This window comes from Colletotrichum jinshuiense, chromosome 1 (assembly GCF_051148585.1).
Source record: "Colletotrichum jinshuiense chromosome 1, complete sequence".
NCBI classification, from domain to species: Eukaryota; Fungi; Ascomycota; class Sordariomycetes; order Glomerellales; family Glomerellaceae; genus Colletotrichum; species Colletotrichum jinshuiense.
The window spans coordinates 2,105,223-2,124,894 of record NC_139302.1 but is presented as its reverse complement, the minus strand read 5'-3'; the positions used below and the strand labels follow the sequence as shown (position 1 = coordinate 2,124,894).

Genomic DNA, 19,672 nt, shown 5'->3' with positions numbered 1-19,672 from the left:
CGGCTAATACTAGTATTGTCTATCTCTTCTTGCGTGGGATACGCATTACACCCCGTTGCACGCGGACCGTCCAATGTTGCGCAACGACCTACCCATGTCGGCGACCAATGCGTGGTGATACCGTCACATCCAACTGGAGACGGGAGCCTGACGTGGGCTCATCGGGCGTTTAACGTGTTGCAACACGCGAGTCCTGAAGCTGCGCCTTTTCTTCTTACGACGACACCGTGTGGACGAGTCATGGGTTTTCGGAGCCATCCATCCCTTCACCATGCTCACCGAGCTCACCGGGCGACGGAATGCGTCGACCGCGTCTCGTTTCGTGCTTCGTGCGGAGACGACCCCAAATTAAAACGATCAACACGGGCGTTTCCTCGCTCTAAACGGGCAACTAAGTGCACAATGCTTGTCGTTGTTCCCCTTTCGTCCCAAATTGCAGGATGGGGTTTACTGGGTAGTCGCCGGAAACAGACCAGGGAGGTGCACAGCAAAATACCCGTCTCGTTAGCAAAGAAACAGAAGCGTCGCCCGGCCTGGCCAACTAATCTAAAACTTATGTGTCACTTTACGAGCAGGCCGCGGCAGCTCCGGCGGCAGGCAAGAAACGCGGCCCGCAACCGGATCTGCCGAGTGTCTATCGCGATAAGGGGCCGTCAGAGTTAAACGAGGGGAGCCCGCCCGGGTGGGACCAGATCTGCATTGAGTTGGACGTCTTCACGGTGAAATCTGAAATTGCATTTAAGCGTCTGGAGGACGCGCGCATGAATTGGGAAACAGCCTAACATGGTCGAACCAAAAACCTTGGGTGCATGTTTCCTCGCTTGCCCTTGAACGATATCTATTGTTCACACGCCCAAAACACGGAGTTGTTCTTGGCCGGAGTTCTCTCCTGACCGGCGCGAGTCATTTCAGGGGCTTCGCTCCATCGCCTTACAACACGACTCCATCCACCGTCGTCGCCCCCGGAATGGAAAAATATTTCCGAGAAGAAGACGGCGCCCAAGCTGGCCATGGAGAGGGCGAGCCTTTCCCTGCCTTGTTATACCCTCGGAATATCCAGTCGTATAAGTCGATCGCAGATCTGGTATAACCCCTTTTGCTTTTGCACTTTAAGCTCCGGGTCTGTGACCTTGTCCGAATGGCATTGGAGAACCAGTTTCCGATGCGCGGACCGTATCTCAGCTAGCTGTGCATCTCGCGATATCCCGAGGGTCTCGTAGTAGTCCGGATGCGGGGCGGACATCGTGGGCGTCGGAAGGGGAGACCTGGAATTGAACCTTGAATGATTGGAGCAGAATATGCAAGAAGCCTGGAGTGGCAGGTTGGCAAATTGTTTACTCGGACTTCCCACCGCATATTCATCTGAGCCTCCCTTTCCAGGTAAAGTGCTTCTTCGGATCCGCCGCCAACTCTCTCATTGCCAAGACGTCCCCTGTGTGCGGTCCAGTCTCGATGGTGCCCGCCTCCACGGCCAGCTTGGCGTATTTGGTCGCCTGCTTATTCCTCCCGAGGAGGTTGAAGTTCAGCGCCGCAGTGGTGTATGCTCCCGCCAGCTTCGATTCCAACCTCTCTTCCTTGTACAGCTTCAGATACCTCTCAACCGTCGCAGACGTCACCCTCGCACCAAAGTCCGAAAGCCGCCTCTCCAGCTCATCAATCTCCAGCAACCGTTGGTCTGACGCTGCGGCCAGCTTCTTGGGTAGGCTGCACTGCGAACATCCGCATTCGAACCCCCACGCCCTCTTCGCGCGGTGCTGTCTTACGGAGCGAACGCCGAGTTGGTCGAGGTACGATATCGTGAGCTCTTCGCCCGGTTTGACCGGCCTGACGACAGTGGTGCGATGTTGCAGGTCGTCGCCGATGCGGAAGGCCATGTTGGGCCTGCAGTCGTGATTGTACCGCGACACTTCAGGGAAGTTGCCATAGTGGTGGCCGTCTCCTTGACTGCCGCCAAGGTCCATCTGGAATGCGTTTGTTGCCATGATATCGCTGACCTTGTTGCCGCCAAAGTGACCCATCTGGCCCAGGAAGATCCTTCTCGTCGTGACTGGCAGCAAGCCAGCCACGGCGTCAAGGAGTACATGCTGCTCTGTTGGGGGCGTGCGTTCGATGAAGGCGCGGTGGGCTAGCAGGACCGGTGCTTTGAGCATGACGGTATCGCCGCGCGCGAGGGTCTTGTTGGCGATCATGCCCAGCCCCTTGCCCTTCACCTCAGTGACCTGGTAGGGTGGGTCTGGCGCGGACTCGTCCTCCCGACGTTGGTCTTGCATTCCGCCGTCGAGAACTTTTACTCTCTGCACGTTTTCCGGCGTCGAGATGACGACGATCCCGCGTCCGCCCGCGAAGCCGCGGTTCGCGTACAAGCAGTAGTTGCCTGCGCACCCATGGGGGCCCGTCCAGCCTAGCGGCTCGTGCTCGGTCGTTTCGTTTCTTTGGCCATGTTCGGAATCGTCTTTTGTTTTCGCCGCCAAGGCCCAAGTCGGGCACTCCAACAGAGTCTCCAGCGGTGTCCAGGGGCAGATTCGCGCCGTGTGCAGTCGCGCTTGGGCCTCTGATGCGACGTTGCGGGTCGCAAATGCGAGAGCGAGCAGTAATGATGAAGACAGCATTGTCCCTTTTTGTTTCCCCCCTACCGAGAAAAGAATTTTACAATGTTGGCATCTCCCTTTTATCAATACGGGCTAGCCTTGGTTTTCCGTCAGGCGAGCGTGACGTGCAGTTAAAGTAGTCCAGCCGTCTGGAAAAGTTGGGATGAAGTCCGCCAGCCGGTCCTTGGCACCAAGCAATCCCCACTGGTTTCAGCAACGTTCTTGAAACCTGGAGAGGACGAAATGCCAGCGAAGCGAAGCGGTCCGGCGGCTCGTCTTCGTCTCATCTTGTTCTTGGGACGTAGCAGCGGATGGTTCAGACGTCTCCAGAGGAGAAAAGTAAAAACCGGGCGCCTTCAGGAGGTTCTTGTGCTACCTGACTACTGACGATATTTGGAGCTATTGGTTCTCGACGCACGCCCCTTGTGTAACCGGTAAGAGTTGGAGAGCTATGATTATTTGCGGGACCATGCAATTGGCCGAACACATTCAATTCTTCTTTGGAAGCGCATGTCGCAAACTTCAGGGAGTAGGGGGTAGCTTGCGGGATCGACGGGAGAACCCAACCCTGCAAAATGCCAAGCCTTCACCAGACAACCGAGCAAATCTCTTACGATTAGCCATCTGAAGTATCTGAAAACAAGTAGGTGCATTCAGTAAGTCCTGTGCAATCATGCCACTCTCAAAGAAAGAAAGGAGAAATGGCGTATTCAATTTCCAAAGATGCATATCATCAAGTATTCGCTAGTTATCGCTAACCTAATTACAAGTAATTCACGTTTAATGGTTCTATAGCGTGTATTGCCCACAGACCCGGTTCTTCCCTACTTGAAACATCTCTGTATTAAAGACCTGTTGGCAAACTGATACTGACAGCATCAGTCTACCATATATTCTGACTGGTACCTTGAGCGCCTAAAAATGACAGCTGGAGAGCGTATGGAGGTGGCGGGGCGGAAAACAATCTTTGTATGGGTCGCACTAGAAGCGTTGGGTAGATACATTGCAAGAGAACTGTAAGCCGTGGCGGACACTGCAATGTATAGACACAAGCTGCGCATTTTGTGTGGGATAACTTAGGGTTAAAGTGTGCTGTTCATCTACTGATGGAGACCAGAGCAACCGACTGCGGTTTTCTTATCATCAATCTCCCGGTGTCGACCGAGTCTGAAGTTCCTTCTATGTCTCCCCTATGATCGCGCGATCTATAGCAGGCAGGAGAAGGAAGAAAAATGCATGCATTTTAATAGCACCAGCAAAGATGGGCATCATTTTGTTTGACTGGTTTTATTGACTACTTGAGACTAAGTTCATCTCACTTCTCCTAGCTGACTAGGGTTACTCCATCTCCGATGGAGCACTGCTTGGCTCTATTTTCCTTACTTGGAAGGCGGGAGAGGCTTGGGGGGAGGCGCAGGAGGGTTGGGCGCGGGCTTGGGGGGCCAGAAAGGTGCCATTTTGCCGATTGTTGTTTTGGTTGGATTTGTGAAGTCAAGTGTAAAGTCGGGTGTGAAGATAACGGTTGTGATGGTAGTGGTTGTGTTGGTTGTGATGATGATGGTTATTGTTCTTGATGTTTCTATTGTGTTAGTGAGAGAGAAGATTGGGTTCTGGGCGCGACAAGTTCTTCCCTTTTATACACTTTAGAAATGAGGTAGTTGATTCACTGTAGAAGACCGGCACTTGACGAAGATCAGTGACGAGGTATCAATTTCATTCCATTCAAAGCTGTGGCTGTGCCCAGTGAATTGCTACACAACCTTGTCTCGGAAACAGTAACGAGTGGGTGAATAAGGCAATGAAAATCTCCCTGGGCTGAGAGGCTGGAATTGGCAATTTGATCCAGAAAGCCCATTGGTTTCTTGGCCGATGCCAATGGCTGAAGCGTCCGCGTGGACCACGTGGCCGAGCACGGCGGCGAAGTTGAGGTAAACCGCCTTGAGAATTATGGCGTTGATGCTATTCGAACCAAAATTAAACGGCGGCATATACTAGAACGCCCTTTGTTCTCACTACACTATTGTAATAGCTTGCGGGGGAAGCATACGATCTCTTACGACATCCATATACTCTCCTTCCATGAACCCGTCTATGTAGCATTCGCCCACCAATTGCCACATCGGCTTGTCTTTTCCACCCCCTATCTCCCGAATGACAACAGGAACAGAGCAGCCTATGAGAATTGCAATATGGTCTCCCACTTTAGTATCATTCGGCACAAACCCCAAGGAATTTTGTGTCGTCGCAAACCTCCTGCTGTTTGACAGCATGAAAGCAACAGAAGAAGACAAATGGTTTTCATCTTTCAACTGTGGTTGACTATGTGATGTGGCGGCTTGCATAAAGACGTGCAGTTCGTCGTCGGGTACGTGACAAACTCTACCATCAACAACTCTCCTGTTGCCAGTGAGAGTCCTGAAAAACTTCTCTCCAGGTTTTCCATTCTTATCCAAGCACATTGCCTTCATCCCTGGCAAGTCCATCCATGCTTGTAGAGGCAAAGTGAAACTTACATCATTGGCACTGTAAGTCATGTCGCCTGTCTTCCCAACACCTTGAACGGAGTCCACGAGAAACCCTCCCGAGTATAGAGGGATAAAATGTCCGCATGAAGACTTGCATGTGCATGAGTTATACCAGCGGTCGGGAGGAAAGTGTACTGTAGAACATCCTGAAGCAAAATATACAGCTTTGTTGAAGAGTTCGAATCGATGTGTAGAGTCATGATCTGATGCACTTTTTCCTATGCATCTGTAACAGTAGTCGAAGTCCGGGCAGTCCAGACACTTATATCCAGTTCCCTCAATGCGCATTTCACACCCATCACAAACTTTTCCGCGGTGGGGTTTTCTGCAATCCTGGCACATTGTGGAATAATGCCCCTCCTGGCCTTCTCTCAAAGTACTCAGTGGTTCCCCGAATGTGGTCAAAGACTTGGTGTTGTATCCGTGTATGGAATGGACATGCCCTGGCCAAAACTCGACTTTTTGCGGTCCAAACCACGGGATCCAGCGCGAGGGGTGAGATACTGAGGTGCCAAACTCAAACCAATGCGCGCGACGACAAATGACGTCCAAAGAGCTACTGCTGCGCATTATGTGGAGAACGGCTTTGCTGTAGATGTCTGTAACTGTGTTTTTTTCTGAATAGTCGGGGATCCATTCAGTTCCATGTACATCGCTTGCCATAGATAGAAATGCGTAGACGCCATCCCTAGGATCGCAGGATTCGAAAGACGCAAAGTTATCAAGCAGCCTCTCAAGAGTAAAAGCGGCTGTCTCCCCCCTTAATTTTGCCTTGAATACGTTCCAAAGTCGGTTGAGATTATCGATCGGGTCCAAAGCCGGGGCCGGAAAGCCATGCACATGTGTTTGAGAGGCGTCGCCGGTCTCTTTACACAGAGTCTCCTGACGTTCATCTTTGCCAAGATAGAGGCGCCTATCGAGGAGGCAGCAAATATACATAACGAATTCAAAGCAGAAGTCACGATTCCCAATGTAGACGTGCTTGTGCTTCGATAGGATGAACTCCTGGACAATCCAGCGGCGTGTAAACCAAGGGCGTCTAATGAGGTCCACAAACGCTTTCCAAGACAGTACCTCTTCCAAAGTACTAGTGAAGTCATTGAAAGCTTGAGCCATACTTGGAGTGTTAGAGTAGTTCCTGCCAGAGCCGTCTGTGCTAAAACATCTCCCACAGGCTTCTATAAGGTCGATGGCCAAGTCGCTGTTTTCCGTTGGCTCCCCTAGCCAAATGAGGAGTCGCCGGTCCCTGTAGATCTTGTCCATGTTTCGAACCTGGTGTCCCTTTTCGTGATTGTCACTTTGGTTCATACAAATTGCATCGACCCAGAAAATCTTTGGTCCCGGTAAACTACCAAATCGCCTAAGAAGCGCCTCAAGGTTTGGTCTGATTGAGAATCTTCGCCACGCGGTGTGTGTGCATTTGGTGACAGCAAAGTCGAGCTCAGTTGATCGTGAAGTGAGAATAGAGAAGGTGTCCGCATTAGATGTGAGTTGGGAGATAGCCTGTTGGGGTGGTTGTGCTATTAGGCTGTCTCCATGGCAGCTGCAGTGCTCATACCCACCATCTCTAAGAAGGATGGTAGAAGATGCGTCTTGTTGACCCCAGGTGTAGGACACGGGTTGATACGGCGGGGCCTCATCGCGTCGGCAGGTGATTAGTTCTCCTTGAAGATTTTGTCCCTGGTCGGCGCTGACGGGAAGTAGCCTCAGAAGCCTGATGCAGGCGGCCGGGTCATCGAGCGTGCTGTATTCATAGTTTTGCATTGTCGGCAATTTTTAACTTGGTGTTCGGCGCCAATCGTAATGGAAGAACAAAGAGAACACCTTGTTGGCAATAGTTTTCCGCGCAAAATGCAATCCATGAACCCTGGGGCCATTCTTGGTATAAGGCATCTCTGGCACCTCATATTGGGCATCAAGTGCGTGCAGATTATGGCAACGATGGTTGCCTCCACTGCTGTGTGACTAGGCAGATCCCTTAAAGATCCAATGATATAAGAGTACATTTTCAGGCAACTTTATCAGCTAACACAACCAGGCTGTGCCATTGCTGTGGCGCACACTACTGCGCAGTATGTAGTACAGTCTCACACAATGACCTCATTTGATCCAAGTATAGGTCAAAGAGCTTTTCATAACTTTTTCGTTGCGAAAAGCGAATGATGGAAAGCACCTCTTTCTCGGTAGAAGCATGTGACATCATAATTAGAGTATTCTTGCACAACACATCTGATTTCGTAACTGGCGAGGTTTATTGGTTGTAGAAGGTGAGATTAACGATGAGGAAGAAGCCGAGGCTGCAAATGAACGGATATTAATCGGTGCGACGAAGGTTGTGATGTAGTACTGATATTGGGCTAAATGGAAGGCGACAGGTTGATCTGGGCGCTCCTTAACAACATAGAGGCCCCGAGACTTGGACATGCTAAGCGTTGCAAATATTCATCGGTCCGAGAGCCTGAATATCGCTCTTAAACCAGAGCTTTACGCGCTTATAGCGTCAGCATCTTTGCCATTGCCGATGCAGCCAATACTGCTGCAGGATCGCAGCCCGGTGAGCAGCGAATACCGTTTAGCAGTGCTCCCGTTTGCTGCTCAATATGCACAGTGCCAAATACTTTGAGCCTTCAGACATAACTATTTCCAGATCATGTAGTACTTACAACTGTCCCATGGTCTGGTTTCAGTTGCATGTGAGAGCGGTCGTGACCGGTCCCGCCGTACAGGAAACGGTGTCGCAAACGCGACTTGGGCTTTGGTCAGAGATCTGCAACGTTAGGATGACCGTAGCTGAATTGGAATGGTTAGATACAATAAATTGGAGATTATATGTTATGCATGATGAAAGCCAAAGCTGACGGGTCAGGGGCAAGATTTCGAACTTCGCACGATTTTTGTCTAACTCTAGCTACACTCCTACAAGCCAATATCAAAACATTGAACGTCATATCATAGAACATACCTGTAAATCGGCTAGTTTACTTGATTTGGAACATAAATCAAAGCAAGCGAAAGAGGCTGTCGTCAAGTCTCCGCAAACATGGTCAAGATGCAGAAAAGCTGAATATCTTAAACCCTTGGCCTCAAGTTGCGTTGCTCAATAGTGAGCCCATGGCTTAAAGCCAAGAGCTGACCGGATTGTATACTCCGATTTGAGACTTTGGGGCTCTTGTTTTATTATAGGCTCCGGTGACATACTTATTCCCATGCCTAAAGGGATCGGTCATAGAATAATTCCACTAGCCACAGTCTCACCAACGTTCACTGTCACCTGATGGCAGGATCAATAACCACGTCAAAATCGTATCCAATTTGATGACTTTGATAGGTCCAGTTACGGGTTCGTTTAGTCAAAGTCCATATTGGGACTGTGGGATGTCTTGCGATCGCCATACAAGGTAAGCTTCTCCATGTTTTAGATCAAGTGGCTTGCGCAGGGGTGGACACGGAACTAACTTGAGGACGATGTCTTGCCTCCCCGAGACTATACTTCTCCCTATGTAGCTAAGGAGCTCGTCCACGTTTTCAGGATGCCCGACTGCATACCATCGGCTTTTGTGGCTAGTATTGTGGAAATTAGCGCCAAGGCAGTGAGTGCAATGCAATCCTGTTACCCATCCAAAGTAGCATCTTCGGTCGATGTATGGGTTTCTTGAGAAACTGCTCCAAGATTCAATGGGAAGGAAACTATTTAAGGCAAAGATTACCCTTTGCATCTCTCACGAAAGTTTTGCTCTCCAGTATCAGAACAACCTTTTACCAGTACATTTGATTCAACCCTCTAAAAATGAAGACGCTCGCGTTTCTCAGCATCGTTTTGTCCCTCTCCGGGCTCACTTCCGCCGCAATCTGTAACAATGACTGTGGTCGCCAAGTTGCCGGCACAGCCAGAAAAGAGCCCTCACTGGCTTCGAGGTCTTCTCAATGCGGGGCTTTTGTGACCACCTATGTCACAGTGGTAGCCGGGTAAGACATGGCCATGGTTCCAACATAGTAAATTTGTATCGTTCAGGCTGACAAAGATGTTAGAACTGAGCCTACTGCTACACCTTCGCTTTCGACGGCTGTCGAGGCCAGAAATGTTCACGCCCCGCGTCAGGCAACCTCGGTGCCAACAATCACTGGCACCAAGCCTGATTACGCCAACGCTTGCCCTGATGTGACTGCCTACTGGTCTGCCTGTCAATGTATCAGCGGCATCAAGGCCACCACAATCACGGTCACGGCTCCGACAGGCGTCACTCCGACCACCCCTACGTCCAACACTGCTTCAGCCTCATGCACAGTGGGAGCAGAGGTTGCTCTTCATATCCTTCAAGAAACATCAAACTCGTGCAGGAACGTGCTGCAAAAGGGGTATCCGGATCTTGACGCAGAGGACTACAATCTCAGAAATCTCGTTCAAGGCCGCGTTCCCGTTGCCGTCGGCCGCGCACAATACCTCAGCTACAGTCAACAGAACGACAGCCAACCAATCAATTACAACGGAGTCAGAGGCCCCCCGACCTCTTCCTTCCGATGCAATATCCTTGTTCAACGTGGTTACATCAAAGCTTCTTACCCTGGAAACTACGAGTTACTCATCAATGAGCCTGATGATGTGATGTTTGTCTGGGTCGGCGAGAAAGCCAAGTCCGGTTACAATGCCAGGAACGCCGATATCAGATCTCAATATGACAACCACCTATACCCGTCCAGCGTTTTTCTTTACTTCGAGACCGTCGAAGAGTACATTCCCTTCCGTATCTTTTGGGCCAATGGCGGAGGACCTGGAAGCTTCAGTGTCGGAGTATATCCGGGTTATGATCTCACGTTGGACCTGCCCGATGACTACGATCTCGAGTATCCGGTTCTTTACTCGGACTGTTCTGGGGACGCTAGCCCTGCTCCTGCTTGGCCCGCTTGGCAGAGTGAGGTCTGGGGTAATTAGGTAAAGGAGATGGGATACCTTACCCCTCCTGAAGATTTTACGAACGAAATGCCCAACGAGAGAGAGTAGTTGATTTGGGTGTTTCTCATGTGAAGTACCGCAAGTTGGGGAATCGTTAACACCTGGAGGGGCATTACTAGTCTGGGGAGAACCACCGCTGCCGGGGAGGAGAAGGGAGATCTTTTGCGAATAAATATAGGATGCTCAAGTTTCAACATCACGGGTGGCTACAGCCTTCAACCGCCTAAATCTAATAATTTAACAGCCCCTGGCTCTTTAAACATTCTAATCGTGTCTTTGAAGGGATATGACGGTCGTCCAGCTTCTTGAGGTTACAAAGTCTTCCAGCCCTACTATCTCCATTCCAGTGGAAGACAATGAAAACATCCTCCGTTGGCATGAGGATGCTGTGAATCTTCCGATCGTTCGCAATGTTGCAAGAGACGGAGCTGTCTCGAGAACTCAGACGGAAGAGAACACATTCCGCCGGTATTTTCATCAGGCACTGAAGATAGCTGGCTACGTCGGAGTCTCGCCGTCGATACATCAGATTCGATGGTTTCTTGGGAAACAGCTCGATGGGGGCAGATGGGGAAGAAAGCTTTCCTTCCTGCGATGGGATGACGGCACCCACAGTTGGGAGCCGCGTGGGAACATTCTAGACGAACAAATGCTCAAGACCTTTGAAGATACCTACATGGGATTCTTGGAAGGAGTGGATGTCCTGGGTACTCGAATGCGAAACAGAAAGTTCGAGTACAACATCCATTGGGCAGGGGGAATCGGAGGCATGGGGCTAGGAACAATTCCTCTACGACCGTGACATTGAAAGGCTCCTCGCATTGATCACACGCATCAGTGACTCATCTCGGTAACCTGCCTCGACTGCTCATCCCAACAATCCGAACGTTCGAAAACAATCAATACGCATAGAGACGTTGGAAGGCTGATCCAGTCTGCTCTCGAAGCTGTCCCGGATTGCCTACCTCCACGATCCTGCCGTTATCCATCACCACCACAACATCATAGTCCTCGATGGTGTCGAGCCTGTGCGCCACGGCCAGAACGGTATGACTTAAAAACTCTTCTCTGAGCACCTTCTGAAGCAGTTTATCGGTTTCGTGATCGACGCTGCTGGTTGCCTCATCCAACAAAACAACCCTACTCTGATCTTTGTGCAATATAGCGCGGGCCAGAGCGAACAGCTGCTGTTGGCCGTGGGATAGACCTACCTCGGCAAAGGTGGCGTCCAGACCGCCCCGAGACTTGATCACATCATCCCACAAGAAAGCTTTCTCAAGTGCCTTTAGCAGTGCTTCGTCTCCCGATTGCCCATCGAAGGATCCGTTAGGGTCAAGGTTCGTTCGAACGGTCCCGGGTAGAGTCACTGGGTCTTGAGGCAGCGTAATGAAGTGCGGCCGGATTGCCTTGCGCGAGAGCGAGCTGAGATCAACACCGTCGATTTGGACGGACCCTGCCGGCGTATCCAGAAGGCGGAGCAGAGTAAGAAGGAGGGATGTTTTGCCGCTAGATCATTACATGTGAACAAGTGTTGGAAAGCCGGTATATGCCGGGAGATGACTTACCTTCCGGTGCGTCCACATAAGCCAACCTTCTGGCCAGGCTTGATGCTAATGGAAAGTTCCCGGAGAACATTCTCATCATCGGCCCTTCGCCAAGATTAGCACCAAGACTTTCCGCGAAATGTGCAGGATGGGAGGAATACTTGTATCTCGCATCTATTTTCTTGAGATTGATTGCACCTGAAGATGGCCACCCTTGAGGGACTGAGGGTAGGTTCTGAGCACTAATGCCATCTTCTTGAGGAGTGTCACGGACAAAGTCCCGCAACCGAGCGATTGCGCCAAGAGAAGTCTCCAAGTTCGTCCAAGAACTGATCAGCCTCGACAAGCTGGAGTTCATGCCCATGAGACTGACCATGGATAGACCAATGGCACCGCCGCTTGTTGTGTTGGTAAGTTTGACTGCGAATGCAACCTGCGAACGGTTAGCACGTCGCGAAAACTATGAATAGTAGCAGAATTCTCACCAGAACGGTGGCAATCACCGCAACAAACAGGTCCAGCATAATCGCCAGCCATCTTTGGATACAAAGCAGTAAGTAGTAAGGTCTCTGAGAAATGTCAAGCAGGCGAAGCTGTTCTCTAACGAATTCCTTCTGCCATCCAAAGGCGCGGATGGTAACAACACCGTTGAGCGTCTCCGTAAAGTGGGTGTAGAGCGGGGACTTAGACTCTAGATCGAGATGACGCATCTGCCGTGATGTCTTGAGATAGAACTTCTTCAGGAAGTACAAGGGGAAGACACATAACGGGATGATGGCTGCGAAGTACTGGGCTCCGGAAGCGATAAGTGCCGTAGAAGCGATAGCAACTAGAGTATCGAGCACAACCTCGAAGAAGGCCGTGGGCAGAGTCTGATCGACAAGCGTCATGTCCTGGCTGAAGCGGTTGAGAGTGACGCCGCTGTCCACTGTTGTAAAGAACCACAAAGGAGCCTTGAGAACAGAGTCCAGAAGTTTCCAGTGCAACCTTGTAGCTGAGTGGGGGATGACGACGACGAAAAAGAGCCCAATGGCCAGTCCCGAGAACAGGACGGTTCCAAGACAGAATGCTAGATAGGCGCCAAAGTAAGCACCGCGGCTTCCATCATTGGTTCCACGCTCGGTCCAAATTCTCAGCCAGATGTTTGGCATGAAGCCTAGAAAGATGTATGTGGCCGCGGCAAGAATAAATGTGATGGTAAGGGTCGGGCCAATGGATCGAAGGTAAAATTTGTAGAGTGAGAAGTCACCCGATTGTCTCTGAGTAGCGTCTTCTTCCTTGGTTTCTGATGCCTTAGATTTCGGTGTCTCGGTCGCCGCATCTGCATCTGCATCTTTTTGAATGCTGTCTTCCGAGTGGGATTCGAAGTCGACGTCCTTGAATGCAGTGGCAAGATTGACCGAAGGTCCTGCTTGTTCCAAAGACCCGGTCTTGCTAAGAAGTATCACCTCGTCGGCAATTGACCTTTGTGGACCTGGTGCAATCGTGTCAGCGTGTTCATGACATGACAACTATGATGCTAGTTGCCGACGATGAACAGGCAAGAAAGCTTACCGGCAGGGATGGCGTGGATCACAGTTGTATCGCCTTCCCGCAGAAGGCCCCTGTCACCAAGTAGGCGGCTGAAAACTTTTGTTCTGGTCTCCGCGTCGAGAGCGCTGAAAGGGTCATCTAGAAGAACAATGGACCGTCTGGCATAGACAGCCCTCGCAAGTGCCTAGATAGCATAATCTCAGTAAGCAGTCCACTCGATTTGAGACTTGACTGTACTCACAACTCTTTGCTTTTGCCCACCACTGAGTGTAATGCCTCCGCTACCAACAAGTGTTTCATCTCCCTTTGGCAGTCTAGAAGTATCCTGCTTTAGGTCGCAAGCGAAAACGACACGGTCGTACCATTCGTCATCAAAACGCTCTTGGCCAACGACGTTGTCCCTGATAGAGATATTCCGTAGCCAAGCTGACTGTTCACAGAAAGCAACCGACATGTTTGGTTCTACAAACCGGATCTTACCACTTTTAAGGGACTTTTCTCCAAGGATGGCCTTCAAGAAGGTTGATTTTCCACATCCCACGACGCCAGTGACCTCTGTGTATTTGGCTCTTGGAAGGGAGAGCGTGATGTCTCGGAGGATGGGTTCTTCTTTGCCCTCAACACCGATGGTTACGTTCTGGAAACTAATAGCAAGGTCGAACCTCTCTGAAGGCTTTTGAGCATGCGTCTCTTTCATCTCCATGGCGCGGTGTTTTGAGGCTGTGTGCGACTTGGGATCGGGGATTGACACTGTGCTCATGGAAGGCTTTCCCTCAGAGGTGTGAATGTATTGGACTTGTTCGGATTTGCGCTCGTCTTGTACGAGAAACTCCTGGATGCGACCGAAACAGGCGACAGAAGACACAAAGGTCGGGTAAGAGCCAATCAAGTTAGCTAAGGGGGTAGAAACTAAGGCCACAATGGCGAGAGATGTGAAGGCTTGGGATATAGTGAAGCCATCTGCCCTGGTCCAGAACACTGCAGCCGTCACGACAACAGCTGGGGTCATCTGGTCTGAGAGATTCGCTATTGGAAGTGTCAGATGCAAATGAATGGTGACGTTCGTGAAGGCGGAGACTTGCAAATGAGGATGATTCGCACAATGAACATTCTGAACTTCTTCGACATGTCAAGTTCCGAAATCCTGAGTTGCTGCACCATGGTGGCAAAATAGTCGGTGAGGCCCATCATCTTGATACCCTTGATTTGAGCCAGCATTGAAGAAGTAGTGGAAACGCGTTCCTGAACACCTTCGTTCCACATCATCCTTGCAGGACCAATGCCATCGGTGGCCCTTTCTGTAATGAAAGTGCAAACTAGTTATCCGTCAGTTAATCAGTCAACAGTCCAAGTCGAGATGGCAGAGAGAAGACACGAAAACCACTTACGGACGGCTGGAATCACGACGACAAAACACGCTGCCCCAATTTGCAAATTCAGTAGATAGACAGCCACGCCTAGCTCAAAAACACTAGCCCATATTTCATGCAGATCTTTGACCCCACTGGCGATTGAGTCAATATCGGTGCTCATGAGAGTAACAGCCTTCCCTTGGCTAGCAGTTGCGGCGTCTAGCCCAAGAGACTTTCTGAAAATTAGGGATACCAGCCCGCCTCGGAGTGTGGTCGTGAGCTGGTACACCGCATGGTTGTAAATGCCTTTGGAGATCTAAGAAATTAGCACACTACTCGTTGTGATAGGAGAGAGGGAGGGGATCACTGACTGCTAGCCCCAGATAAACAAGCAAAGCAGCGCCAATAAGTCCTCCTGCAACCTCGCGAGACTGCGCGTTGCTAGGCTCCCCCACAAATTCAATGACCCTTTTAATCAGAAAAGGTTGAGAAAAGTTGAAAGCTGCCAAACACAATCGCGGAAGGATTGGGGCCAGGTAACCAGTTCTGAAAGCGGATAGCGTGGATCTGAGCAAGGCGTGTTTGGCAGATTTGTCACTGCTATCCCATGACGAGCTCAGCATAGACAGCAGCCGAGCGGAGTCAAACTTGTGATCGATGTTACCGAGATCTCCGACATTTAACGTGCCCCTTGAACCTTGGAGGAACAAAGGGTTCAGCCAGCCGAATACAGATCTGCTGATCGGTCCACTGATCTCTTCCTTTGATGAAGGCTCCCGTACACCTTGCTTTGGTATTTCTTCCAGCAAAACAAGAAGAAGCTTCATGGCAAGAGACACTGCAAACACAGCGCCAATTTTTCCAGTTGTGTTGGGCTGTTGGAGAAAGAGTGATCTCGCTTGGGCCATATCAACCAAAGCTGAGATGAACAAATAGATACTGAGGAACTTAGATGGCCTATTTGAGCGTCCATGCTCTACGTAGATCAAGCCGATAAGGAGTATCGAGCTAACCAGGGCTAAAATGGCCGCTGCTATTGATGCTGGAGTCTTGGTTGTGGTCGGGAGTGCCCATAGTGCCAAGAGAGTCGCTTGAAGGGAGAGGTGGATCGTACCAGTAGTCTAGAGGAAGATCTCAGATGTGATTCTGCAACTTTTTCACTGCTGTGTCACGTACAAGCTTTGCCAAGAGAAGCCATCCGCTGCACGGGATCGACTGTCTCCGCAACAACCATGTGACTCGGCACGGAAGGATCGCCAAGAAGAGCGCGGACGGAACGATGGACAAAATTGCCTGTTCAAAATAAAGTGTGAAATCGAATTGTCCTGTCAACTGCGGCCCGAAGGCATCAAAATCCACCGACGCGTTCATCGTAGGACGGTTGATGATGTCGACGGCACAGCACAGCAGTCAAGAATGCGCGGAGGGGAAAGCAAAGTGAAAAAGAAAGACCAAACGAATATTCAGCCGTTTCTTAAGCACACAACCAACAGCCCTTGCTGAAGTACCAACATAAAATGCAGGGCAAGCCTGAGCCGAGACGGGAGCCTCGATCCCAGCTTCCTAGCTGGGCTAGTCTGGACTAGGTCCTCATTTTGCAAGGGGTGCAGGGATGTGATGCCCACCCTGGAGATCCCCCATGCAGTTGGTTCAGTGTTGCGACGTCCACTGCAACTTCAGCGTTACTGAATAGGTACTACGAAACCAACTTCACAAGATATGAGACAACGAATCTTCATAGAAAAATTATCTGAAATCTATTCATACAAACGAGTCCACGGGTCGTCAATGCCACACTTTCCGAGCTCGGGGCCATTACCAAAGTCTTAGACAGCCACCAACAAGCAGTTGGCGAAAATTCCCTTTGCATCCTTTCGGTGGTTACAGTGCAAATCTACCCTTGTTGTTGGATCCATTTTCTGACTGACATCGAACGATCTCTCACCACGGAATACCAGCAAATACGTCTTGCTCGATGTGGATACCCCAACAGCGTGCCAGGAGCAGGTATGTGCAGGGGGCGGTTGGTTGGTTTCTAAGCTTCACTGGTTGTTCACGATTCAGCCAAGGGGAAGTGGGGGAACGGGCACAGAGATAAGCTGTGGAGACGAGTCCAGAACTTTTGCACTGCTGAGGCCCCATAGCCCGTCGCGTGCGCGAGTTCCAGCCCCTCAAACCTGAGTCGTACTCGTTAATGACCGTTTTTTTAGACCTGATGGTACATTGCTGTGCCCCTAGAACTAAAAACCCGGTCGGTAGACTGCAGACTGGCTGCGCTCTTTACAGGATCCAGCGTTCCGCACAACCTATTTGAGGGAGCCCTTCTTGAGGACCTTCCTGATGACCTTCTTAACGATGAACGAATGAGGGAAACCGAACCAATTAACGCCGGACGTCTGGCCTGAGCGTTGACCCTCACCCCTGATTGCCATGCCGTCGTACGGTCATACCAAGTGCTGTTCCAACACCAAAGGTATCTAAACAGTTGTTAGCATTGTTCCACAAGCAAGCCATAGGTAGGAAAGGCCAGACATGTCCTCAAGACCTGGCATTCTAGTTGCGCCGCCCCGGGCGTACAGAGCGATGTACAGGCGACCCTTATCGGCAGGGCATCGTGTGTTGGGTGTTAAGAGGGAATTGGAATTATAATGTGTTATACAAGATGTTCAGTCGTGATAGGAGGAGGACAACTGTATCGTAGTATATAATCAGAATTGGACTGGTCTGTGACAGAAAAGTAGCGAGCATTTGTATCCACCTCTGGTGTTCCTGTCTCTCCGGAATCTTTGGCATCAAATAAATGCTTCTTGTCCAGAAGCCCAAGCTAATGAAGCACCTAGAACCATACGTGCAATGATGCAAGGTCACTTCTTATGAACTGAGTGATGGGGTGCAGATGATACTTGGTTATTCCCTGGTTCACGATTGCATTCATCATTTCGCTTAACAGTAGATAAATATTATTTTGCCATAGCTTTACACTGAAGTTTGATTGCTTGGTCGTTTTCGAAGCGATTCCACATCTCTTGTTGCTTCTTGGCCTTAGCAACCAGCGCCCTCTGCTGTGGGAGAGGCAAATGAGCTAGAGCCAATCGATCTCCTTGCCTCATTGATGCCAGTTGCTTATTGAACATGTCATTGCTCTTCTCAGACACAACCAGATCTTTCTTCTTCCTATTGTTGATCACTAGAGCCGTATCGCTTAGGTCCTGGGAGCCCCCTCCCTCTTCTAAACGGGAGAAACTGTTGGTATCTTCTCCCGACTTCGAATCTCGATGATCGCGAACTTTCTTAGCGTTTCGGTGGAAGACCGTCTTCCCCGACGGCAAGCGCCTTATTTCGTCTTCCACGCCCACTAAGGAATCGCGTCCTGGATCACCAAAGCCGCCACCATCTGAGTCAGCTTTGGATTCAAGGTCGTAAAAGTCTTTGAATTCGGAGTTCTCTTTGTCAATGTCGATTCTGCAGTGCCTCTTCCCAGTCATATGTTGTTGTGCGGCCTGCGAGGTATTCCGGATCGAGCCACAATAGAGACATTCGGTGTACTCGTAGATCACAAGGTGGAGGTACTTGAGCAATGTCTCGAGGTCGACTATCAAGCTATCTGGATAGGGAATGGCCATGCCGTGCCGCTTTCGCATATGATCAAGGTTGTCGTCTAAGTCTGCACTATGACAATTGCAGAAAAGACATCGAGTAGGGTCGAAGGCATCAGCTGAGGCCTCGCTCCCATCTGATGATCCCAAATCTTCTGCATCTGGATCTTCCATTTTGAGATTCGAGAGCTCATTATTTAGAGATGATATCTCGGCGCTGATCTCCTTGTCTCTAGACGCCATTGTGGAGCAAGAGATTTTGACGGAATCGTTCTGTGAAACAAAAACTCAGTTGCTGAATACAACATGGATATGAATTGACGCAGGGATGGATGTGCTTACTCAATGGATTGCGATGGGGTTTTGGGCGCAAATTGGGTGAGCGCAGAAGGAAGTTGGAGAGCAAAGACGCGATGGCGCGAGGGCATACGAAGGATGACGACTTTAAAGCATGGTGCAATAACAGGCGGCAATAGACCGACCGCCCTTTGTCAAGTCTGGACTCCACCCCCAATCTAATTCACTGCTGACCTTCCTGTTCGCATAAGCTGCCGTGGTATCCGGGATATGCAGGCGCGAGAATGTGCGGAACAAATGACAGGGGTTAGATCCAAACCAACAAGATCTCATAAGTTTTCCAAGCCAACCTATTTTGATACTGTCGCATGCCTGAGGATACTCATACTACGCAGCGGAATAGTTTGAAATAGACGGCTTGTCTTATTAACTATAGATCGGAGGTGAAGGTCTATTTGTACTTCGCCTGGGACCATCGCTATAGGGCGAATTGGTCGGCCTGGATGAGTGGGCCCCTACAGCAGGCTGCATAAGGCTGCCTGGATGGGTTGCAGCATCACGACAGATACATACGTCTTTCTCGGAATGCGGGATGAATTCCTAGGACATCGTGACTACTCAGAAGACCTGCATCGTACTGCTTCCAAGCCGTAGATCTCTAATTAGAAGGATCTCGGCCCTTGTCTCATTCTATTATTCACTTGCAGATATCCTGTTATGAACTGGATTTATCATTGCGCTGGACTATCTGTCTGCTTTACACTCTAGTTTAAGTTTGCACAGATAGCTCCAACCGCCACGAAGCGAACCTTCTGTCTAACCAGGTCTCCAAGATCATCTAAATATCTTGTCCATGCCGTTCCACGCGATGCTCACGCAGCCGACCAACGGTTCCTCTGCGGTTTTGCCGACCAAAGAGGCAATTCGGTTGGTCCGGCAGGCCTGAAAACAGGGGTCCTTCGTGTTGGTTCTGGTTTGGTGTCTGTGTGGCAGGACTGCACTCTCATACGAGTTGCTTTTTCTCCTTCCCGAACGAGATCTTGCTGAGAAATGGGGAATAAGCAATTAGGCGGCCCCGTAAAATTGCCGCCTTTCCGGTGCCAAGAAGAACCAACAGAAGTCTGGCCCTTGCAAAGCCATTTCGCGAAACCAACATGAGAGGCATTTCCCGCACACTCTAACTTTCAGCCAGCTACCTGCCGCTAGCTGTTGACGTCCTCGTACTGTCGACAGGGGTGAGTCGACCAGAGGGGTGCTGGGACATTCAACCGACTCATATTGATCCT

General features: G+C 50.3%; 4 protein-coding genes across 4 annotated transcripts; 1 reads left to right on the top strand and 3 right to left on the bottom strand.

The window, feature by feature from the left end:
* Positions 1 to 1,358: 1,358 nt before the first annotated feature.
* EsH8_I_000556 (SET domain-containing protein) lies at positions 1,359 to 2,609 on the bottom strand (the record flags this gene model as incomplete). The annotated part of the gene is made up of 1 exon (XM_083267969.1): positions 1,359 to 2,609. One exon carries the CDS (start codon positions 2,607 to 2,609, stop codon positions 1,359 to 1,361), a length of 1,251 nt encoding a protein of 416 aa, XP_083118407.1.
* Positions 2,610 to 8,900: 6,291 nt separating this feature from the next.
* On the top strand, positions 8,901 to 10,043 carry EsH8_I_000555 (uncharacterized protein; the record flags this gene model as incomplete). The annotated part of the gene is made up of 2 exons (XM_083267968.1): positions 8,901 to 9,079; positions 9,143 to 10,043. 2 exons carry the CDS (start codon positions 8,901 to 8,903, stop codon positions 10,041 to 10,043), a joined length of 1,080 nt encoding a protein of 359 aa, XP_083118406.1.
* Positions 10,044 to 10,963: 920 nt separating this feature from the next.
* EsH8_I_000554 (uncharacterized protein) lies at positions 10,964 to 14,407 on the bottom strand (the record flags this gene model as incomplete). The annotated part of the gene is made up of 7 exons (XM_083267967.1): positions 10,964 to 11,570; positions 11,630 to 11,713; positions 11,770 to 12,041; positions 12,094 to 13,082; positions 13,163 to 13,325; positions 13,383 to 14,167; positions 14,224 to 14,407. The coding sequence occupies 7 exons, from the start codon at positions 14,405 to 14,407 to the stop codon at positions 10,964 to 10,966; spliced, it is 3,084 nt and encodes a 1,027-aa protein (XP_083118405.1).
* A 3,046-nt stretch (positions 14,408 to 17,453) lies between these two features.
* Positions 17,454 to 18,332, bottom strand: EsH8_I_000553 (C2H2-type zinc finger protein; the record flags this gene model as incomplete). Its single annotated transcript, XM_083267966.1, has 1 exon — positions 17,454 to 18,332. The coding sequence occupies one exon, from the start codon at positions 18,330 to 18,332 to the stop codon at positions 17,454 to 17,456; it is 879 nt and encodes a 292-aa protein (XP_083118404.1).
* Positions 18,333 to 19,672: the final 1,340 nt, after the last annotated feature.